This window comes from Hippopotamus amphibius, chromosome 7, assembly GCF_030028045.1.
Source record: "Hippopotamus amphibius kiboko isolate mHipAmp2 chromosome 7, mHipAmp2.hap2, whole genome shotgun sequence".
Taxonomy (NCBI): domain Eukaryota; kingdom Metazoa; phylum Chordata; class Mammalia; order Artiodactyla; family Hippopotamidae; genus Hippopotamus; species Hippopotamus amphibius.
The window spans coordinates 102,413,523-102,436,638 of record NC_080192.1 but is presented as its reverse complement, the minus strand read 5'-3'; the positions used below and the strand labels follow the sequence as shown (position 1 = coordinate 102,436,638).

General features: G+C 37.7%; 1 protein-coding gene across 5 annotated transcripts in view; it reads right to left on the bottom strand.

Moving 5' to 3' along the window:
• Positions 1-561: 561 nt before the first annotated feature.
• Positions 562-23,116, bottom strand: part of EFEMP1 (EGF containing fibulin extracellular matrix protein 1) — a 60,588-nt gene continuing 38,033 nt past the window's right edge. For all 5 annotated transcript variants that reach the window (XM_057743591.1, XM_057743590.1, XM_057743592.1 and 2 more), the window contains exons 5-11: positions 16,962-17,084; positions 12,927-13,046; positions 11,838-11,957; positions 10,467-10,586; positions 6,615-6,738; positions 6,335-6,530; positions 562-1,190 (exon numbers count right to left, since the gene is read on the bottom strand). In XM_057743591.1, the coding sequence (XP_057599574.1) occupies positions 1,029-1,190; positions 6,335-6,530; positions 6,615-6,738; positions 10,467-10,586; positions 11,838-11,957; positions 12,927-13,046; positions 16,962-17,084 (965 nt within the window). In that variant the 3' untranslated portion in view covers positions 562-1,028. The remainder of the gene's footprint in view (positions 1,191-6,334; positions 6,531-6,614; positions 6,739-10,466; positions 10,587-11,837; positions 11,958-12,926; positions 13,047-16,961; positions 17,085-23,116) is intronic.

Genomic DNA, 23,116 nt, shown 5'->3' with positions numbered 1-23,116 from the left:
CGTATGTTGAAATCATAACTCCCAATGTGATGGTATTAGAACCTGAGGCCTTGGGGAAGCAATTAGGTCATGAGAGTGGAGTCCTCATGAATAGGATTTAGAGCACTTATAAGAGGGACCCCAGAGAGCTCTCTTGCTCTCTTTCTACCATGTGAGGATATGAGTCTGCAATCTAGATGAGGGCTTTCACCAGAAACTGACCATGCTGGCACCCTGATCTTGGACTTCCAGCCTCCAGACTGTGAGAAATAAATTTCTGTTGTTTATAGGCCACCTAGTCTATAATATTTTGTTATAGCAACTCAAACTGACTAGTACACTAAGTTTGCTTCTTCAGGTCAGCTCCAAAGTGGTTTAGAAAGCATTTGTTTTCTCATCACCTCCCCATAGTTTGCTCAATATAATAGTTTCAATATATCCATTTTGGGAATTTTGCTTTTTTTTTTTTATATTCATAACAAAAATTTCCGACAAAATTTAGAGTATCTTATAGAAACCACTATACTATGCAATAATGATTTATTATTGTGTAATAAACAACTACATTTAGACTGATCATGATCATTTTCTAAAGAAATATATCTTTATTGACTTTTTCCATTTTCTTACAAAGCAGTTAAAAACTCATTCTTGAACTTGCATGCTGTTCAATGTTATGATGGCTGCCTCCTTATGAGACTGTCAGTGGAGCTGTAGTCAGTTTCCTTAAGCACCACAGAAGAAAATCATCGCTTGATCCCACTTTTATAGAAAAGAATCCAAGTTTCACCAGAAAGAGTATGCTTAGCTCTCTTTAAGAAGACCAGTTTAGTGGATTAATGTCTAATTTACATACAGTAATAAAGACAAACTTTGAATCTTTACAGATTAAATGCCCACTTTATACCATGGTGTAATCGTTTTAATTATTGGTGAGTGTACAGTATATAGATGTAGATGTACTAGATATGTCTATAAATAAAATAGTGCTTTAAGATAACAATATTCTTTGGCTGATTTAAATGCCTATAGTGGACTCTCTGAAAAGACTAGAATGCAAATGGCCCCACTATTATTGTCAGTCTTAACACCGAGCTGGTGCGGAAGGTTCCCATACTATTAACTGTCAGCATCTCCAGGTCCACTATATATTCTCTTGGTCCTGTTAGCGACTTCACCAGCACAAGCATTGCACTTACAGGACTTGTTTGCTAAAATAAAAGAAAAAAGAGGGAGTGAGAGAATAATATATATTTTTTTTGTATTGGAGTTTCTATTATTTGTGAATACACTTCCTATAAGAATTAGGGTAAGAATTTTGAGGTAGGATTAAAGTCATTACTTAGTCCCTTCTTAGTTCTAATCCTTCTTGGATCTTATCCATTGTCCACACATAGTCATTAGTTCTAGATACAGGGACCTGCTTTTTTTTTTTTTTTTTGATACTTCTTTGTTTTCTATTCATCCCTCTCTGTTAATATTTCTCTTCACTTTTATTGAGTAGTTCTAGCCTGTATAGAGACTGGAGTTCACGTGAGAATCTGATAATTTTTGAACTGATAAACAAAGTTATCTTCTTTCACTTCTCAACACTGTGGATCTGTTTACATTCTAGTAGGTGATGAGACAGCTAAATAGTTAATTTCAATAGAATGTGGCAAATGCTAAGATATATGGGGATATACAGGGTATATATGAAGGTACACAGAAGGGTATACACATAGGCAAAAAGAGAGGGACCCTGAAGCATTGAGGGAGGGCCTTTGAATGCCTGAGGACAGTCACCCAGCATAAGTGGGAGTTTTGTAAAGAAGGATGTTCCGGAAAACTGGATGCAGTTTTGCTTTGATGAACAATGTGATGAGTGCTGGAGAGGGCAGGAAGATGAGTTTAGACCGGCAGGCAGGTAGATGTGAATGCCAAGAGGAGGGGAGGGATAGAAACAGTGGATTAGGATTTAGCAGTCACTTCAATAGGTGGACATTAAGCCAAGGGAGAGAATGTATATGTGATAAGACTGGACCTGGGAGAGGCCAAAATTTAAGGAGTGGGCAGAAGAGAAGCCACTGAAAGAAGCTGAGAAAAAATAGTTAACTAAGTGGAAAACATGAATGGCGAGCAGTGTCCAATAGAGCAAGGGGGGGGGGGGGTGACTGGAACTGAAAAATGCCTTTGAATATAGCAGTATGGATGCTATTGGTGGCTTTTTTTCCAGAGCAATTTCAGTAGGGTAGTGGGAATAGAAGACAGAAGAGTAACTAGGAAGTGAGAAAAGTAGAGACTGTGATTACAGGCTGTGCTTTAAGAACCTTGGCTAGGAGGGGAGAAGAGAAAGAGGACACAACATCTAGAGGCAAAACAAGTTGAATATGTAGGAAATATATTAGAGTTTGATAGAACAAGCTTCCAGAGGAAATGGAATGAAGAATACAGGTAGTGAGTGGGCCTTGATTGATAGAAGTGAAACCTTGTCTTTGGAAAACTCCAGGGAGAAGGTTAGAAGGGGGACACATGGACTGAAGTTTGAAGGGATAGGATGGGAAGTTCAAATAATTCATGCCTGTTGGTTTCAGTGGTTTCAGAAGAGTAGGAGGTAAGGTCACCTACTGAAAATGAAGGGTGTAAGGACTTAAAGAGTATGGGGACATTTGCAATCAGTGGCTGATGAGAAGAAATAAAAGAAAGCAATAGGATTGTTGAGGACACATCTGAAGTTGGAGGTTTTTAGTATTACCAATCTGTGCTGACAAGCTGGGTATGAAAATAGATGTGGATTATGTGATTGGTCTAGAGTTGCTGGACAGGGAGTTGAGGTGCTGGTGACGGAGTAGTTCAAGAGTCCATCAAGAAGTTGATAGACTGGAAGAAAAGGTAAGTGAGGGGACAGAGGACCAGCATCACTTTGAGGGTGAAGAGCAGATAGAGTGGGAGTGAGGGCATGAAAAAGAGGAAGGAGAATGAGTCACTGAGGGGGTCATCGGAGACCAAGATTCTGATGTGGAACTGTTCTGCATGATAACAAAGTCCAGCATGTGGCCATGGGGTAGTGGCAGAGTAGCATGAAGCTGAAGGTCATGGGGGATGAGATGGCCAGAGAATTGTAGGCTAAGGTAGTGGATGACTAGAGTAGTGCCCAGATCTTATTGATCTCACCTCCTCCCTACACACTCTCCCTGAGTGGTCTCATCCACAGCCACGGCTTCGATTATCACGTGTCTGCCAGTGACTTAAAAGTCTATACTATGAAGTCCATGCCCACATATCCAATTCTCTACTCATCTTTACTTGGATGTCTCATGGCGATCAAGACTCAGTATGTCCAAACTGAACGCCTTACCTTCCTCTCTCCACTGGCACCTTCTTCCTTATCTCAGTAAATGGCATTGCCATTTATTATTGCTCAAGACAGAAAGTTGGAGGTTATCCTGATACTTCCTTCTCCTCCACCTCCCCATAGCAAATGGGTCACCAAGTCATGTCATTCTCCTATATCTTCATAAATCTGTCCACTTCTGTTGGACTCACTGCTACCACCCTAGCCCCCCATCTTTTGAACTACTTACCAGTCTCTCCATTTCCATTCTTGCTCCACTCCAATCCAGGCTCTACAGTGTAGCCATGTATCTTTTTTAACATGAAAATCTGATAGCAACTCCTCTACTTGAAACCCTTAGTTTGGTCTGTCAGGCATTGTGGGATCTAGGCCCTGCTCATCTCTCCAGGCTCCTCTCAAGCCACTCTGCCTGTAGCACCTAGAGTTCAAGATCAATTTGTCTGCTTTTTATTCCTTCCATTTGCTAGTCTCTAATTGCTCATCTTCAGCTTATATCTACTTCTTCCAGGAAGCTCCCAGACCACTGCTGTCTTGGTTAGGGGTTAACCGGTGGTGTACTCATGAACAATTTGCAATGCTCAGTTGTAATATTCAGCATACTTGTGAACCCTTGTTCAATGTCTTGATTATAAGCCCCACTGGGGCAGGAACTGTCTTGGTTTTATTCATTGCTATGTCATTAGGACCTAGCATGGTGCTTGCCTCTTATAGGTAGCAGTGATACCTTGAAGATGTTGATTGAATTAATTCATTCATTTAAAAATATTTTTTGAGTACCTGCAACATGCCAGGTACCATTCATTCTATGTTCTGTGCATACAAGAGTAACAGACAGGTAATGTCTCTGCTCATTGCACTCACACTCTAGTAGGTTGTATGTGACACAAACAAATAAATACTATGCAAGGTGGTGATAAGGGCTGTGAAGAAAAATAAGTCTCAGTAAGGAGGGATAGATATTGGTTGGTGTGGGTGGAGGATGGATTCTATCTTCAATTTCATGTATTACTTCTTTCTAATGTGTCCCCTTTTCTAGGGAAGAAGATTTTCTCAGTATTCTCTCAAAAGGAATACAAATAACATCTTATATCCCACAGATTCTTTCAAGGAGAAGGTCCAGTCTCGTGTTTCTCAAGAGACATTCTTTGACTATTGCAACCCACATTAATTCTTTGATGTCTTGGAGCATGGAATTAAACACAAATTTGTCCTCTGCTTTTTTCATAGATGTTAACTATGCCACAAAGTAATATTTAAAGCTCTTTGAAATAAGGAACTGTGTATTACATGCATCTAGCATGGAGCTGAGTATATAATAGGTGCTTAATTAAGGCCTGCTGATTGAGTCTTATGCTTAAATGCCCTCTGTACAAGTGGAATTTCATTGGAGAAATTTTGTAGTATTTGATCCAACTATTTTTTGAATTATGTGATAAGAAATAGTCTTGAAATGTCTTTTCATTTTAAATGCTTTTTTTGGTTTCAAATAGTAATACTTAACTCTGAGATTATCAAAATTGGCAATGTTTTATATCATTCATAAAAAAGTATTTTACTTGAGGAAAAACATTATGCTTAAGAGTTCAAAATGGAACATTATTTTTAAAGAAGATTTTGAGATGAACCTATTTTATTGCCGTGGATTAGAAATAATGTTATTTCTTTGGGCTAAAATTATTAAATTGTTATTATCTGAACTGTGTGAAATTCATTTAGAGTGAACTTCTTACAAATATCTAGTATATCTCAAATTTAAAGCATCAAATGTTAAAGAAGTTTATTTTTAGTTATTAGGAAAAAGAATAGTAATAGATTGTATTTTGGGTTGGGTTTTTCTTTTCAGAAGTTGGTCATGAGAAGTTAATCATTTCTAATTTACTGGCAAAGAAACAGAATCACATAATTCTGGAGCTGGAAGGGAACTTAATATATCAAAGAACAGGATAAATGTGTAAACATTAAAAATCTGTAAACTTTACCACAAGGATGAATTTCCCAATTTACTTTTCATATTCTCAAAATGAAATATTGACCTTAAAATCTGATTAAAAATGAAGAGTGCCCAAAGGAGTTTTGAGAAAATTGTAACTGGATGAATAACATCCTTAGCGTGAAATAGTTACCGTAACCCTGCAAACTGCTTGGTGGGGTGCCATCATTTTCACATGAAGTGGTGAGCCGTATTTAAAATATGTTGGAATTTTAACCTAAAATGAACTTGCTAAGATTTTGCAGGGGGGACTGGAAGGCTGAGACACTGGAGTCAGGGAGATCTGCTGGGAAGCCCTGGAGGGATTAGGGAGGTGCTGAGAGCCAGTTTAAAGGAAGAGAAGCAGGGACAGTAGGAAACAAAGATAACCCAGGGGACACTGTGAAGAGAGAAATGGCAGAATCAGAGAAAGATTTCACGTAGGCAATGAAAGAAAGGGAAAACATAAATGTGACCTCACATTGCCCACCTGGAAATTTGCAAGAATGGTACAACGATTGGTTGTACACATGGTGCAGGGATGAGGGGTTGGGGTTACTTCTCAGATACTTCTGAGTCTTAGTTTTAGTGCAAATATAAATAATCTTGCGAATGTAACAATAAGGAATTCAGGGTTTTTGAAAAGCTCTCCAGGAATTATTTTTTCTATGTACAATTAAATAGCTATCACTGATTTGTGGTATCTGTTTGAGGTGTGTGTGTGTGTGTGTGTGTGTCTGTGTGTGTGTAGGCTTGTGTTTTGGTGGTCACACACAACTCAGAATCTGCAACCTTTATCTGAGTGACTTTAGAGAAGCTACTTCATCTCCCTGATTCTTACTTGTCTTTTCTGTAAAATATGGAGATAAATATTAATTTGACCAAGTATTACCAAGAGGATTAAATGAAATAATGCACACAGGAAGGCCTTACACAATGCCTGCACATAGAAACTCTTTAAATGTTAGCTTTCTTTCCATGTGAATTACTATCAAACAACAACAACAAACTGAACCGTTCTCAACAGCTAAGGCTGCCCTCAGGGTACTTACTCTTAAGTAGAACTCTCTATTTTCATTTCCAGATTTAATCCGAAAAGTATTGATAGTGTTGGGATAAATGGTTGTGGCCTGTATCTGGAAGATGTCTGATGGCACGGACCTATCAGATCGGATGCTCATGTATTTGTAGACTATGGATTGGGGAAGTTCTCGGCACAGCGCATTTGAGACTGGGCAGACACATCGGCTGCAGAGACAAACAAAAGTATTCACCAGTTAGGCTTAGTAAAACCAGAAGATTCTCGGTTTCAAAAGTTCTAATTTTTCTTACTTCTCTGATGTTAGCACGTAGGGATCTTGACAAGGATTTCGTGGGTAACAACGGAAGCCGCCGTGATAATTCCAACACATTTCATCTTCCCGACATTCATTTGTGGTCTCACACTCATTTATATCTGTAGAGATATAGAGTCGAAGAGTTTACTGATATAAGAAAATTACATAAGTGACAGATTCCAGTTTGCCACTGGAAGGGGATGTGTAAGAATCTGGACCGTGTTTAATTTGCTTTTAGATACAAGACTTGGTGGGACCTGGGTTCATTACATTTAATTCAGGACAGATGTAGTGGAGCCATTCTTGACAGATTAATATGTGTCATTTCATGGTATTTTATCAGGCACCTGTTGTTCATCTGTTGAATTCAAAGTCAAATGCTTGTCATTGACTTTGCTTAAATAAAAGTGAAAGACACTATTTCTTGCCCTCTGGGGAATTAGGGAAGGCTGAAAGAAGGAGGCAGCCTCTCAACTTGGCCTTGAAAAAGGTGTTGGTTAGATGGGATTTGCATGATTGGTGTAGGGAGGGCCTTCCAGGCTGAGAAAGCAGAAAACAAAAACTATGGAGATAGAAGTTTATCAGCAGGTTCAGGAGCTTGGGAGAGAGGCAAAGGCTAGAATATGGTTGTAGTAAGCTGTAGCATGCTGCTGGACAGTTAATGTTCTGGGAGTGGATTACACTGTCCATAGGAAGCTGTTCACAGCAAAAGAAGTGAAGCTATGAAGTGTTCTACCACATGCAGTGTGGCTATTTAAAGACCATGGGGAAGAAGGGGAATTAAGGAAGGGGCTGTCAGTGTCAGCGGTGAGAGGCAACCTAGGAAAATGCAGTGCAAGGAGGTCAGAGCCAGAGAGAGTCCCAGGAAGGAGGGGTGTGGAAAGGCCAGGCTGGACAAAGACTGAGTTTTGATTTGGGAATTAGGAGCTCCCAGGCGACATCTGAGAGTAAAGTTTCACTAGAGAACCATTACATTTATAACTATGAAAATTATATTAATATCCACATCCCTATGTATGTCTGTCTCCCTTTACATTTGAACAGTGATTTAGATTTTATCCAAAATAACCCTTTTCTGAATCATTCCTTCCCCACAATCAGATATTTTCATTCATTAATTTACTGGCAGTCATGGCCTAATTGCTGGGATATGATCTCTTTCTCCTCTCTGAATTCTTATATCTCATGTTCCTCTTTTGGGGCCTTTATTGCTTTCTGCTTTGCATTATTGAAATCTGCATTTTTGTCTTAATCCTTCTATTAGCTTGTAAACTCCTGGAGGGCAAGGGCCATCGTGCACATCTTTCTATCCCTCTATCACTTAGCATTAATGCTCTGGGGGCACCTGGATTTTAAGAAATATTAAACTGAACTAAGTTGCTCTTCACACAAACCATGCAGAGATGGTGAGAAATATATTATCTCTATTTGGAATGAAGGAAAAACAAATAAGGGTTAAATGGCTGACCCAAGTTCATACAGTTAGTGACAGGCATCTTTCCACTGCAAGGTACTGCATCCTCTAAATGAGAATAATTCCATTCCTTGTCTTTGGAGAAAAAAATTTTCTTTTAGCTTCCAAACTGGCAAAAGCAATCTGGAACCCAAGTGGAGACTGGAAAATCTATGTAGTCTCCAAGAGTCGGTTACAAAAAGTATCTTCTTTTGGACTGGCTATGGCTAAAGAAAGAACTTAGATTTCCTCAGAAGAAATCACAACTGACTTGTCCTTTCAATATTTTTCACTTTTTTGAAAAATAAAGATGCTATTTTGCTACAGGGAAAATGAAGACTGGTTTGTTATGTGGAGTTCAACAGCAGCAAAAGGACACTTTATGTAATAATTTTATTTATTACTTCCAGTAATTTAGAGCCTAGCATCATCAACTCCTTAACCATTTTGGAAGGTTTTTCAGAAATGATTAATAGTATTAAAATATTTGATGAGTGTGTGTCTGTGTATCTGTGTATCCTCTCTATTTCTCTCCTTCCCTGCTGTCCCTCCCCCTCCCCGCCCCCCCTGCCCCCCCCCCCCCCCCCAGAGTTTTCATTTTTGCAAGACTGTGGAAATGAGAACAGTTATTTCAGTCCCCAAATAAACCTTTCAGGGGAAGGTAAGAATCCAAACTCTTTTGGTTTTACTTTAACCTGTGGACAGGGTTGGGAAAGAATTGTTTCAGTGGGGGAAACCAATTGTTTTGTACCTTAAAAGAATGGTCTCTTTTACAAAAAATGTTTTGGTTTAACCAAACATTCTTCAAGATATAACACTAATGAATCCCCTATTTGCAATTCTATTGCATTTTCACCTTTCATGATAATAGATAAATATGTTTCCATATAAATAGAGTAGGCAGGTGAGATTCCACTGAATCTTAACTTGTTTCTGTCTTTTGCTGGGTATCAAATCCATTTATGATCAGAAACACATAGACATTTGTTTGAAGGACTCCAGGGAAATTGGTTAAGATATCCCACTGGCTAACATTTTCCTGCATCTAATATTCATGTTAAAAGTCTCATTTAGGGTTCAGAAAGTAAAACCATTGGAATGCAATGTTTTTCCATAATTAACATTACAGAGTCTCTAGTAAGGTGGAAAGGGGTAGAAAGATGTTTATTGTGCAATGAACTACATTCTGATTACGCTCATATTCAGTGGTTAGATTCTAGTTGAATGGTCACATGCAAACTATAAAATCTCAGGTCATGGATGTTCCTCTGAGTTAATGTTTCCCTGTAAAATCATGATATAGACTGAGAATATCCTGAATGTCTCCTTTCCTTGATCTTTTCCTTTCTTAACAAGATTTTACTGCTTTTCCTCTAGAGAAGATTTGCTACTAGTCATTTATACTGCTAGGTAAATTTCATAAAAACATCTTGAATTTTACAGGCTTTATAGTTTACAAATAATTTTTCTGTATATTATTCCATTTCATTCCCTCAGCTCCCTTTTCCAAAGGAGAACGTTGAGGCTCAGAGAAGTTTGATAATTTGTTCAAATTGTATAGACAGAATTCCATACATCTAGATCTCAAACAGATTTTGTGTCAGGTTCAGTCATTTTTTTTTCATGTTCTCACTGCGCTTTATGTAAACATGTGTTTGTACCAATTTTTCCAGGATTATCTGTTGTTTTAGTTTTATCTGAGCAGTCTTTTCCATGTTAAAAAAATTTTAAGCTACATGCAGCATTGGAGGTAGGGAGGAGAGGGTGTATATTTTCAAATCTTTTGAAGAGACTCCGAAATCATACTTTGTAGAGAGCCACTTTTTCCACCTACGTGTAGCTGTGAAGATCACCTGAACACTTGTTTTAAAACTGGACCCAAAGACATTAGCTATTTTTGCATTATTAGGTTTTTTTTTTTCACTGAAGAATTTAAGCACATTTTAACACACACGAAGCTGATTTTCTCAACACTTAAATTACTACCCCATTTATAATCCTGGTATTTTAGAGAACTGAGATAGGTTTGACAGCACCTAACCACATATTAAGCTTATGCTCTACACTGAAACTCATGGTAAAATATTTTAATAATTGAATCTTTTCTGGTGGATGATTAGAGGATACGTATCATAGGGATTATGTAGGCTATATAGAAGGCATGTCAATACTTTATTAAAATTATTTATATTTAAAGAAAGAAAAATGATTACTTTAAATTTCAAAGAAAGTTAACACTGAATACCCTCTTTATGGTATGTGTATGTCTCATGATCAACAGGGGAAAAAAAGAGCTCAAATTGTGAAAAATGAAAGTCTGTGGTAGAGAATCCTATAACTTCCTCCCTGCTTTTCCTGGTTAAAACTTAACAGATATGAAAACAATAAACTTACCCTGACATGTTCTACTTCTCACCACTTGGTATCCCTGGGGGCACATACATGAGAATTTCCCAGGTTCATTGACACATTGATATTGACACAAGTAGCTTGAGGTTCTGCATTCATCAATGTCTGTTGAACCAGGCAAGAGCAATAACACAGAGTTGAAAACTGACATGTCACTATTCTGGTAATTTTTTTTTTTAACACTGAAAACTCTGAAACAGAAATACAATACTATATAAGAAGCTCAAGTGCAAATTCTAGCAATATCAGCTCATTTCCCATAGAACTTCACAGCACAGAGAGTTTTTCTTACCATCAGTTTTACTCAATTATTGCTGAGAGTTTGGCAAATTCTGGAACTAACCATACTAGCTGAGCCGACTGAATGAATTGGTTTGTGGTTGATGATCTTCATGTTGTGCTTGGCAGACCCACCCATGGTGCAGATTCATATTTGCCTTCTCAGAAACTGGGTGGCTCTACTCCCAAGTTCATCTGAGTTTTGAACTCCAAGTTCCAGCCCTTTGCTAGCTTCTAGAGATGATGCCGCAGCAGAATGCTTTGCATTTCTCAATGGCGCTCTCCCTATAGTTTGCTCAGAAGGGCAGGGGCAGCTGTCTAGAACCAGCCCCTTTTGATTTTGAGCACAGTGGCATGATGTGAGGCCTCTCTGTGTGGGATATGACCTTTGTGGTCCCAAGTAAAGCTGGGAGGGTTTGTGAAGAAGTCAGGAGCATGAAATGTCAATGGCATCCCCCTCAGGATGTCCTATGCCTTTTGAATTACACAGTGGAATGTGCACACGCAATGGACTCTGACGGTGATCCCTCTAGTTAAATGGCCCTCTTTTTGATCATGTGGGAAGTGAAACCCAGTCACCTTAAGAAATGTGCCCCAGTCACACAGTGGCAGGGATGACCAGGGGCCAGGTCTCTTGGTTTCTGTTCTAATGTTCCTGACATGCAATCAGCTATTTTTGAACTTAAATATGTACACTAGTCACCTGGACTTGTCATTAGATGCAGAATTTGACTCAGTAGGTATGGGCTGGGGCCTGAGATTCTACAATTCTCACATGCTCCTAGGAGGTACCAATGTTGCTGGCCATTGCATCGCACTTGAGAAGCAAGACACTAGAGCACCCTTGCTAATTATCAGATCCAGCCTACATCTAATATTCCAATTATTTTGTTCCTTCTCCTTTCTTTTGAAAACATACTAAAAAGGCAATGTTGCAACAGAACTAAATTAACTAGATTTTAGAACAGAATTTCCATGGATAAAAATTTGCTTTTATAAACAGGTACATACTTGGATAAAGCAACAGCAATTACAGGAATTGGACTATTATTACTAATTATTTGGACAATATTTTACCTTCACAGTTGAGCCTGTCACTGCTTAGCTCATATCCTTGATTGCACTGACAGATGAATGAACCAAGAATGTTGTAGCATTGCTGAGCACATTGATTGCTGGCATCACATTCATTTATGTCTGAAAGGCAAGGTTATACACATTTGTATATCTATGTCTTTAAACATAGCCTTGCTCTTTTGTACCTATGTCATCCAATGATAAGTGAGTAATTCCCTAGCTGGATTCTTTGCCCTGCAGAAGCTCACTGCAGAACATCCATTCAGGTTTCATATTTGTTGGAACAACTTCAAACATCTGTCATGTACTTCTTTTAGAAATACCAGAATATTTTTTTTTTCTGGGAGTGACAGTTTTGTGTTTGATGACTCTTTCCAAAAGAATTTAATGATTCTAATAAATATACATTCCAGTATCTGTTTTCTTTTATTGTTGTTCAGATGCAAAATGCCAAGTCTATAAATAATTGATATAAGACACATACTGATACGGTCTCTCAGCATGCTGTAGTGAAGATTTATCTGTGCTATTTATTACTTTTTAAATGGGTCCTGTTAAATTCCATTACAATTATAACATAAGCCTTTGAGACCCATACAGAGTTTTGCAATGCTCTAAGGCACTGAAAATATTGTGAAAAGGCATTTTTCCTGCACTAGATTCTTTCCATGTCATGCCAATCTTAAAATTGTGTGCCGTGACATTGCATTCTGAAAGGGTAGAAGAAGCATGAAAAAACTGATGCACTTTCAGCGGAAAGTTTATGTATGTGAACTTACAGTAACCCTTTTGGCACCTTCAGTGTTTATATGACACACTGTTGACTAATTGGTGTGTATATATCAATTGATCTGTAGTTTAAATTTTTTTTGATACACTCACAGAGGAAAACTAAAACCAAGGTTAAAAATTTTTTTTTTCCATTCACATCTTGATGTGTTTTGAAAAACCAGATTGGTATGTCTTTTCAGCTTTACGGGGGGAAGTTGATGGAAACCAGTTCACTCAAGAACATAGAAAACTGGAAATACTGCAATGTAGCTTGGGAAGACAAAAATCAGTCAGGATGACTGTTTCCAAAAGACTTACCTACGCAGGTATAGTTATTTGCTGCTAATTGAAACCCAGGACTGCACTGGCAATAAAATGACCCTGGTGTGTTCACGCATCTTTGGTGGCAATATGGAGGGATGGTACATTCGTCTATATCTAGGTTATCAAGCACACACACAAAGAGAACCAAATTATTGACTATCCAAATTACTATTATTGAGCTGTTTGATCTCAAGTTCTCAGCAGAATATTATCTAGAAAACCTATCTAGAAACCTCATTTTAAGAGTAGTTATTTTTCTTTTTAAAAAATTAGGGTATCTGTGCTTTAAATATACTTTGGTCTGCCCTCTGCAGTTAAATGAGATGATAAGAACAAAGATTTCGTTAACTGGGTTGGGTGGGTTGAGATTTAAAGAGGAAAAAGTAATTGAGACTATTTCACATATGAGTGAGAATGTCTGGTTGGGAATCTAAAAACTTATTTATAATGACAGAAGTAGTAAAGAACTATGTAAGAATTGAGTGATGTAGCCTAAAACTAAGAAAAGGAGGTATAGGCTGTTGCTCAGCTGGTGACCTTGGCGAAGTCACTTAAATGTTTGTTATCCAGTTTTTTCTTCTGTAAAATGTAGATAATAATGCTTGCTATGGGTATCTTATGAAGTTTCTGTGAGAATCAAATGAAAGAATGCTGTGGAAGGAATGAGATGCTAAACAAGTTACCTCTTGAGAGTGCCCTTCTGACACATCGGTGAAATATTCCAGCCTGTATCCTTCTCATATAAATATTTCCAACTATAAAACACTCAATTGAGACCTTGCAGAGTAGGATTAATGTTTTAGAAGTATAATCAAATTTCATTAGTTCATGACTCTACACTTTGTTACAACTCCAGTACTGTATGTGTAATTTAAAGTAACAATTATGCACAATGTCATACTATGGGGTGACACTATCATATGGAAAAAATGAAAACAAAACATAACTTTATGCTGAACTCTTACAGTACTTTAATAACTAAAAGTGTGGAAGGCAGTGTGCTCAAGTGGTCACAGGGTAACCTGAGTTTGAATCTTCATTCTGGCACTTACTAGCTTGGTCTTTACCTCTCAGAGCTTCCATTTCCTCTTCTGTGAGTAATAATACAACAATGCGGTAGGACTGTTGGGAGGATAACATGAAATGATGTAGATGAACTTCCTTGCACAAAACAGGTGAAAATAAATGGAAGCAATTATGGATAAGCTACAAATATATTCAATTTAATTTGAATATTGGAGTAAACAATAATGATGTTCACATGACTTCCCTCCTAATTTATTTAGCGGTCTGATCAAATGTCACCTCAGCAAGGCCATCTCTGTCCATCCACATAAAATAACTTCTTCTGCCCCATCTATCCCCTTATCCTGCTTTATATTTCTTTGTAGCTAGTGATACTTCTTGACATTGTGTTATGTGTTTATTTGCTTCTTGTCTGTCTCCCTCACTATAATGCATGGCAAATAAGACTCATTTCCTCCTCTTGAGGTTGAGCTAAAGTATTTTTTGTCTGTTCACTGCTGTGTTTTTAATACCTAGCACAGGGTCTGGCATAGTACGTGCTCAATAAACATTAATTGAATGAATGGGAAGTTCATACTAATTAAGAACAATTTTAGCACAATTCTTCCTAGTACCTAATATTATAGCCAGGTGTCAATATCAATAGCTAAATTATATAAGTGGTACTTTCTAATAGCTCCATGAGGGCTGTGATTCTGTAAAATCTGTTTGCATACCACGATGGCCCAGCACCTAGAACCTGGCACACGGTCAGCCCCTCACTAAATATTTGATGAATAAATGATGCATGTCTTCTCAACCAGTAAACATTCATTGTACCATTGTTACTGCTAGCATTGTGTTTGGCAATGTAGGTTTATAACGATGATAATCATATGTATATTCTATCCCTGTCTTGTATGGAAAATGGGCATGAAAACAAATTACTGCATGGAATTATAAGCTCAAAAATAGGAAAGTGTACAAGGGATAGAGGGAGAACCATTCTACTCAAAGTGTGACCTGCTGACTGCTGCTGGTCCATGGACTATTTGGACCAGTCTGCAAAGAATAAGTACAGAAATTCAGAGCACGTGTTTAGGAATAACAATTTGGTATTACTACAACATTCTTATTGTACTCCACAGAAGTGTTGATCTATAACAGGTTGGAAATTTACAAAAGGAATCCATCAAAGTTTGAATTACTGGCATAGAGGAGGGAATAACTAATTATATTTGGGTATATCATGGAAGACTTCCCAGAGGAAGTGACCTTGAGCTCGAATTTGAGAGCTGAATAGGAGTTTGTCAGGAGTGCAAGTCTCTGGTACTGAAAGAGCTTATGTACAGGCACCAAAGTGTGACATTGTGTGATGTACTGGGGAACTGTAACTAGTGGGACAAAGCCGGAGTGTAATTATTTGGTAGGCGAGGGGTGTTGATACAACAGAGCTGGGTGAGGATCAGATGGAGGAAGACATTGCTCTGTTGAGGAAGGTTGGTTCTGTGGTTGAGGGGAACAGCAGGGAAGCCACATGATTAGATCTGATTTTTTTTTTTTTCTTAATTTTTGGCTGCACCTCACGGCATGTGGAATCTTAGTTCCCCTACCAGGGATGACCAGGGATCGAACCTGCGTCCCCTGCAGTGGAAGCACAGAGTCTTAACCACTGGACCGCCAGGGAAGTCCTAGATTTGAATTTAAGGACTTCTCCTCCTGCCATACCATAAAGGACTCTAACCATAAGTTCCACATGCTTTGATTCTTCCCATAGTAGGCTGGAATTGTTCTTTTTCTACGCTTTTTATACCCTCAATTGTTTATTTTCCTGACTAATACAGTGGGCAAAACTTCAGTGCCTATGGACTTTTCCACACAATTTTCTCCTAAATCACGGCTTCAGTCGATGCAAGCCCTGGTCCTTCCTCAGAGGCTGGGCACTAGTCTCAACACCTAGGCACAGCCCCATGGCAGGCAGACCAGGGCCAGGGACCAGGAGGAGCTCAGAGTTGACCTCCTGACACCAACAGCTCACATTGTCAGGTGAAAACTGATGATGAGTTGCCTGTCCCCACATCCTTATCCTCTGTTCCTAACAGAAAATAAGGACTCTTCACTGATCTTATGGTAAGAGGTGGTATGTAAATCAGTGGACAGAGGGAGTCAATTACAGAGTTTCATTCTAGCGCTGGGCCTCAAGATTGAGCCCAAAACACTTTAGTTTACATCTTATTTGCCATTTGGCCTCCCCATGTCCTGTTCTTCCTGTCATTCAAAAAGCAAGCATTGAGCATCTACTTGGTGCGCACTCTTCAGGGACTGGGGAGACAGCAAAGATATGAACCAGGCCTGGCCCCTGCCCTCAGAGAGCTCAGGTAGAGCTCTCAAGGAGGGCACATGTGTTGCATCCCTAGAATTGCACCCAATTGCAACATAAAGAATGTTTAGTACGAGTCTGTTAACTCATTACATAATGATAGCACCCAGCTATTCAACCCAAGACCAGGTGCCATTCTAAGCACTTCTGCACATGAGCTCCTGAGATAGGGGCTAGTATTATCTCCACAGCACAAAGGAAAAAAGTGAGACAGGGTATTTAAGTAATTTGCCCAAGGTCTCAAAGTGAGTTAGGGGTGGAGCTGGGATTTGAACCTCACCATTTGCCCTATAAGCTATGCTACACTACAACCAGTGAATGAAGCCCATAGCACCAGTGTTTTAGTGCTGGGATACTAAATATCTCATTTAAAATGATCTTCCCAGTTGCCTTTGTGGTCTCATTCATACCCCAAATTTCTGCTTTTGCTTAGTCTAACATGTAACCAACACTTTGATATCCAGAATATGCTCAACCTTTAAGGTTAGCTTTTTCTTGTTAATGTGGAAAATGGATTGGTAGTCAATGAAAGAATAAGCACTATCATTCTCCAAATAAAGATGAGTGCTTTGTTTTGAAGGCCTGAGGTTTAAACAATTAAGATGCTCCAGACAGGACTTGGCTTAGCGCACTGTTGTACTTACCTACACACTGCTCTCCTCGCTTCTGATAGCCGGGAGGGCACTGACAGGCGAAGGAACCTCGTAAATTGATGCACACTTGGTCGGCTCTACAGTTGTGCGTCCCCGCAGTGCACTCATCTATGTCTGTTAAAGACACGCAGCACAAAAAGAGTTTGAGTTAGTTTCGAAGATGTTGCTATTTCTTCCATTTTGCCATAATGCTTTTCTTAAAGAAACCAAGTTTTTACTCTGTAATACTGCTATATTGGAAATGCTTAAAATGATAAATTATTTCAAGTGTTCAGAAAGTATAATTTCATAGATGCCAGTGTGTAACACTTAGATTTAGCAAATACTAACATTCTGCCATGTGTGCCTCAGCTCACTTTGTTTTGTTAAGAAATGAAACATTGGAGATGTAACTAAAGCCTTACTCCATCCTCATCTCTTTACCCACCCACCTACTACCATCCTGGTAGATGTGAATCCTTCCCTGAGATTTTTTTTATGCTTTTATTATACAGACATGTATCCATTAGAGTATACACTATTGTTTTGTGTGTTTTAAAATGTAAATAAATTGTATGATACTTGCTTTACCACCCAATACATTTGAAATAATTTCTAGTGACCAATCTCTAAAAATCTGCCCAATAACTACATAAAAATCAAACTTTAATATTATGCATTCTCTGTTGCTGTTTTTTTTTGTTTGTTTGTTTTTTTGTTTTTTTTGGGTAAACTTTAGCATAACATGAATGTATAAACTTTTCATTGCAAATTTCAAAATAAAACGGATTCAATTTAATCACATTCCTCTAGGAGAGATAGGCTGATATAGTTTAAAATACATATTTTCCCAAAGCATTTCAGTTTTTGGAATAATTTACTAAATGTACCTTAAAGAGTAGGTAGGTTATAGTTCTATAGAAAAGTAAAAAATGTTCAGTCATAACATGAACTTATGACAAATTTCTTTGCGATCAAAATGTGATGTGCATTTGTGTGTCACTCATATTACAATAATTTGTAAGTGAAATTTAATTTTGCCTTATCCACATCACCTTTGCATTCATTCAAATCTCTCATATTATGAGGTAAAATACCACAGATGAAAGGATTATGAAATGTTGGCATTCTTCAACAACTGAAGACTCTAAACTAGATTAAAAAAATCTAAAATTTGTAATTCCTAGATGGCAAATTTTGCATAAAAACTGGGAGAGGTTTAGTGGTGTTTGGATCATCACTGTGGTAGACCCATGGAGATGCTTTGGAAGAAATAATGGGCCAAAAATCAGTACCAAAAATGAACCATCAGTAATTAGAATTTATTCCTTAAATCCTGCCTTCCCTTTAAGAAGCTCAGAGAGTAGCCCCTGGTGTGTTGCCTTTCATCTTTCTTTATTTTCAAACATAACTGCTGCACTTACACTACTCAGTGTGATAATGTGGGAAGCTCAGGTTATAAGAGTATTGTCCTCAGATATCAGCTGTAGTTAGCTGGGTGTGGAAATGATAAGAGAGATTCTTTCCAAAAGAAAGAGGGAGGAGAGATAAAGAATACTCGAGGGATGTATGGCTGTCTATTGGATAATAACCTATAAAAACATCTACTTACATAATCCTTATCTGGTTTTAAAGTGTTGGTGAATTTTTTTGTTATTGTTTTTTTATTTTTATTTTGAAAATTTTTATTATCATTATTATTTTCAAATCAGTGGTTACAACTCTGTCCTTTTTAGGTACTATGCAATGGTACAGCAATCGCTTTGAAATTATCTGCTCTTTTTTGTGTCTTTTATTATTTTTCTCATATGCACTTGATGAAAACATGTCTACTGGGGTTTCTTCAGAGCTTTATGACTCGCTAATGCAGAAATGACAGCAGAATTCCTATTGTTTTATGTCAAGAACGTTTGCCAGCATTTGCAGTGATAACAGCCCTAAGAGATACAGCAATGTGAGATTCAGATGTGGCAAGTTTCCTCAGTACATGCTGGCAGAAGATCAAGGGCTCGGGCTGGCTGCTGCATTTTCTAAAGGAGGCCTCACCAGTGACTATGGCTTTTCTTTCTGAGACATCCCTCTGCAAACTGCCCCCCACCCCATTGCATTCCTGATGTGATTTCCTTCCTAATTTTTTTGTTGTTCAGTTCTCTCTTTGATAAAGAGACTAACATTTCCAGTGGAATTAATATATAATTAAATAGGTTTCAAACATAAAAGCCATGCTCCTTGGACCTATTCCCTTCTAAGAACCAGGTCTGTTTACCTTCTTAGAAGGATTGTTTAATAAAAATATTAGGTGAGTTAAAGTAATTTAATAAAAAAACAAAAAACCAAATAAAATACCATTGTCTCTACTGCCACTATATTCTTTTCCTTTCTCTGTCAATAACAAACAAAACTGCAACAGGACTCACCTCACCTAGGATTGACTGGTGGTATTTTAAATACACTTTCTACTTACCTGGATTCACTTTTAGTTTTAATTCTTTCAGATGGGAAACCTCCCTGAAATTCAATAAAACACAATTTCATGAAATCCCCTTCAAGAAATTATTCCAAAGGGGTTGAGTGGCTGCTTCAATTTATATCTTGAGCTGGATCTGCTAGTAAACGAACAGACTACATTTTCATTTATGGCTTTTCTGACTCGAGTTTAGAATATTTATCCTCTTCTTTGCTCTTAGCAGGTTATGTAATGCTGAAGGATGTATAGATAGATGGATTTCTTTGAACTATCTTTATACCATCAATTTATTGGTTTATTTAAATAACACGGTTTTATTAATTTGAGGTTGTACTTTGAGATCCTGTTATTGTTTGTTCACACATCTATACAAAATTATGTAAGAATCGTTTTACGTTAAATGCTTTTATGTTTATCTTTTCTACTTGTATGCATTTCTATTTGTCTTAAATATCAGAACGGTCAATGTGATAAGAAAATCACTACAATATACTACTGTGTTAGAAACTCAAAGCAGAACATCCACCTTTGTGCAGACGCACCAGAAGACTTGGCTCTGCCAGGTATGTTTATGAAAGTCCTCTGTGGTGGGAATACCTGTACTGGCAAAAGCAAGTACAAGGGAAACTACTCAGGTCAGCCATGGTTTTCCTGATAATCTAGGAAACAGTGCTCTGGGGAGTGGAGGTTTTGTTTCATTTTTAAACTATCTGTAAGTTATCCTTGACAGTTAATCTCACTAGGTTCTTTAGGCAGACAGTTAACACATTCCCTGGGCCCTGAACCCAAGCTCTTTGAGGACAGGGTCTATGTATTACTTTTTTTCTGTATTCCTAGCACCTTGCAGAGTGCATGAAACATGATGGGTTTGCAAAACATATTTGTTTAATAAATGGATAAATGAATCAAGATTATTTGCTAAGAACTGATGCCTAGAGTTTAAAGAGAGTAGGATCAGTGTTTTATCTCATGGAACTAAACATTTACAAGGCAGAGTAATAGACAAGGTGTAAGAAACACAGCAAGATGTCAGCAAACGGAAATGGCTGTAAAGCGATGGAGTGGAGAAATGCAGAAGCTAGGAAGAAGAAGGCAGCATTAGAGGTGGAAGCCTGGCCTGAGGAGGTGAATTTTGAGCTGCATTTTGAAGAAAGTAAGGTACATGGATTGGCAGAAATAGGAGGCTTTTTTCTAGGCAGAAGGAGATCACATTAGAAAACACTGAAAAGACAAAAGCAGTTTGCATGAGAAGAATGGCAGACAGCTGGAATCAGCATGGCTGGAGGTGCTGTGAATGAGGAGTCTGGGGCAGTGCCTGGTTGACGGCGCTCATAAAATGGTAGCTCAAGTCATGAGCAACATTCAAGGCCTTAAAGGTGAGGTTAGAGTTTGGACTGAACACCACAGGAAGCAGCTCTGAACTATGTAGACATAGCCTAATGGAAACATTACCAGAGTACAAAATAATAGAATGTGCTTCCTAAAATATCACAACACGTAAATCAACTCACATTTCATCATTCTAATGCATTAAGAATAGCTAATGGCAATATTTGGTGATTCCCTCATTTTTCAAAAATGTGCCCACACTCTCCCTTCTAGTGATTTATACTATTGTAGGTCTCTCTCTTGCTGACTTTGGCATCATGATTGCGTTAAATAATCCAGCTGATCTTCGCTCAGCTCTCACTGCTAGCCTCTCTATCACAATGACCCCTAGTCTATGGAACTGCATATTTGGTTTTCTTTCAGAGTTAATGGAGACAACTGTGTCCACATCTCTGTCGTGTCCATTAAGTCCCTGCTTAGGCCCTCATTCTCTATGTTTTTGGCTCCTGCCCTTCAGTCTGACTCATATTTCCCAAACCCCTGACTCATGCTGCTTTCTTTCTCTTATGCAACATTTTAATCTCTGCAATGTTCTTTCCATAATTTGATAACTTACCACGACATGGAGTCCCTTCACTGTGTTTTCATGGGCAAAGATTTTGTGTACCTTAAACGCTTTAGATTTCTACTTAAACTTTTCTAATTTGCGCTGCTTTACATTTAGGGAATAATTCAGAACTACTTTGGAATAAGTCATCATTGACCAGAAGGTGTATTTGATGAGAATGCACTGAAATAGGAGTAAGGGGACTGACATTATTTTTATTCTGTCACTGCTTCTATGATCTAGGGCCATGGCATCAATTATTTTTCTGTTTTTCCATCTGTAAAATAGACTATCTATCCTTAATGATAATGCACAGGTTAAAAAAAAGTTCAGAATTTTCAAAATATATCTTTTTGTTTCCAGACCATAAATCCTCAGAGTGAAATAACCATATTTTGACTAGTTCTTAGTGGGACACTGTGCATGTTTGTAAATATAATTTGATTGTAAAGAAAAGGGAGTAGTAAATTCAAGTTGCTGCTATTTATTGATCTGTGTAGATCTAAAACCTTATTTTATGTCTTTCCCAACCATTACTAATTTCATCTCATAAATGGAGTAAAGTAGGAAAAAAGTCGAGATTCATGTTTGCTATAAGGAGGAGTTACTGAAGGAGTTATTCCTGGTTGCTTTCTTTCTTTTTTTATTCCTTCCTTCCTTCCTTCCTTCCTTCCTTTCTTTTTATTTCTTTCCCTCCCCACCCCCCCCTTCTTCCTTTCTCTAGTGACAGGACAATACATTAGTTCCCAGCAAAGTACTCGTTCTACTTCATCTATGAAATTTTTGAATAAAAGGGACTCATTGGGTGAAGATCTTATAGTTATTTTGGATATTAATCTTATTTTTCAATATAATCCTGGAAGGTAGCAACTATCTCAACAAGTGCTGAGATATTGCTATTTTACTGCTGCCTCATCCATTAATAGCTATTAGTAATGATAACCTGAGTAATCAAGACATTAAATTATGTTGATTGAAATCTGACTAAGGATGAGGTATGTAATATTTTATATAACTTCACACTCAAATTTGTTAAAATTCTAAAATTAACTGATATAAAAACAGGTAAATACTTAACAGTATTTAAACATCTGTTATTTGATTAGGAAAATTTGGATTAAATCAAAGGCTTGTAGATCTGATTTCCTTGATTTAATCCTAATAACAGCCCTGTGGAATAACTGTCTCATTATCCTCAATTTTTGGATGAGGCAGGAGGATGCCACAGAAATGTAGGTTGATGAGTGACCTGCCCAAGGTCACACAGAGCAGAGATTCAAACTTAAGATTTCTATTTTGCTTCTGCAATTTAGGTCTCCAGAAAGGCTTATTTCTTAAGAGTTATGGATAGCAGAAGTTTTATCGTAGTCATATATATATATTTCATATGTATAGAATTTCTTATACATATATATAAATTTCTTATATACATTATATACATTTTTTTTTCTTAGAATTAAAAAAGAAGGTTGTTAATCTTTAGCACATTGATTCTTCCCTTGCATCTTTCGTCTAAATTAGAATAACATTCATAACTTTCCAAGTCTTCTGTTTCCCTCCCCAGTTCTTAGCCAATTATCAACAACTTTTGTCAAAGACTTTCTATTTCTCTTGCTGCTTCTTTCATAGCACTGGAATCAGGTTTATCTGGGCCAAATGCCCAGTTCTAGTTAGCTTTTCACCCTTCTGAAATTATCAGCTAGAATTCACCCAAGCTAAGCAGTTCTAGTGGAGAAAATAAATACTGAAATTAAGTAACAAAAG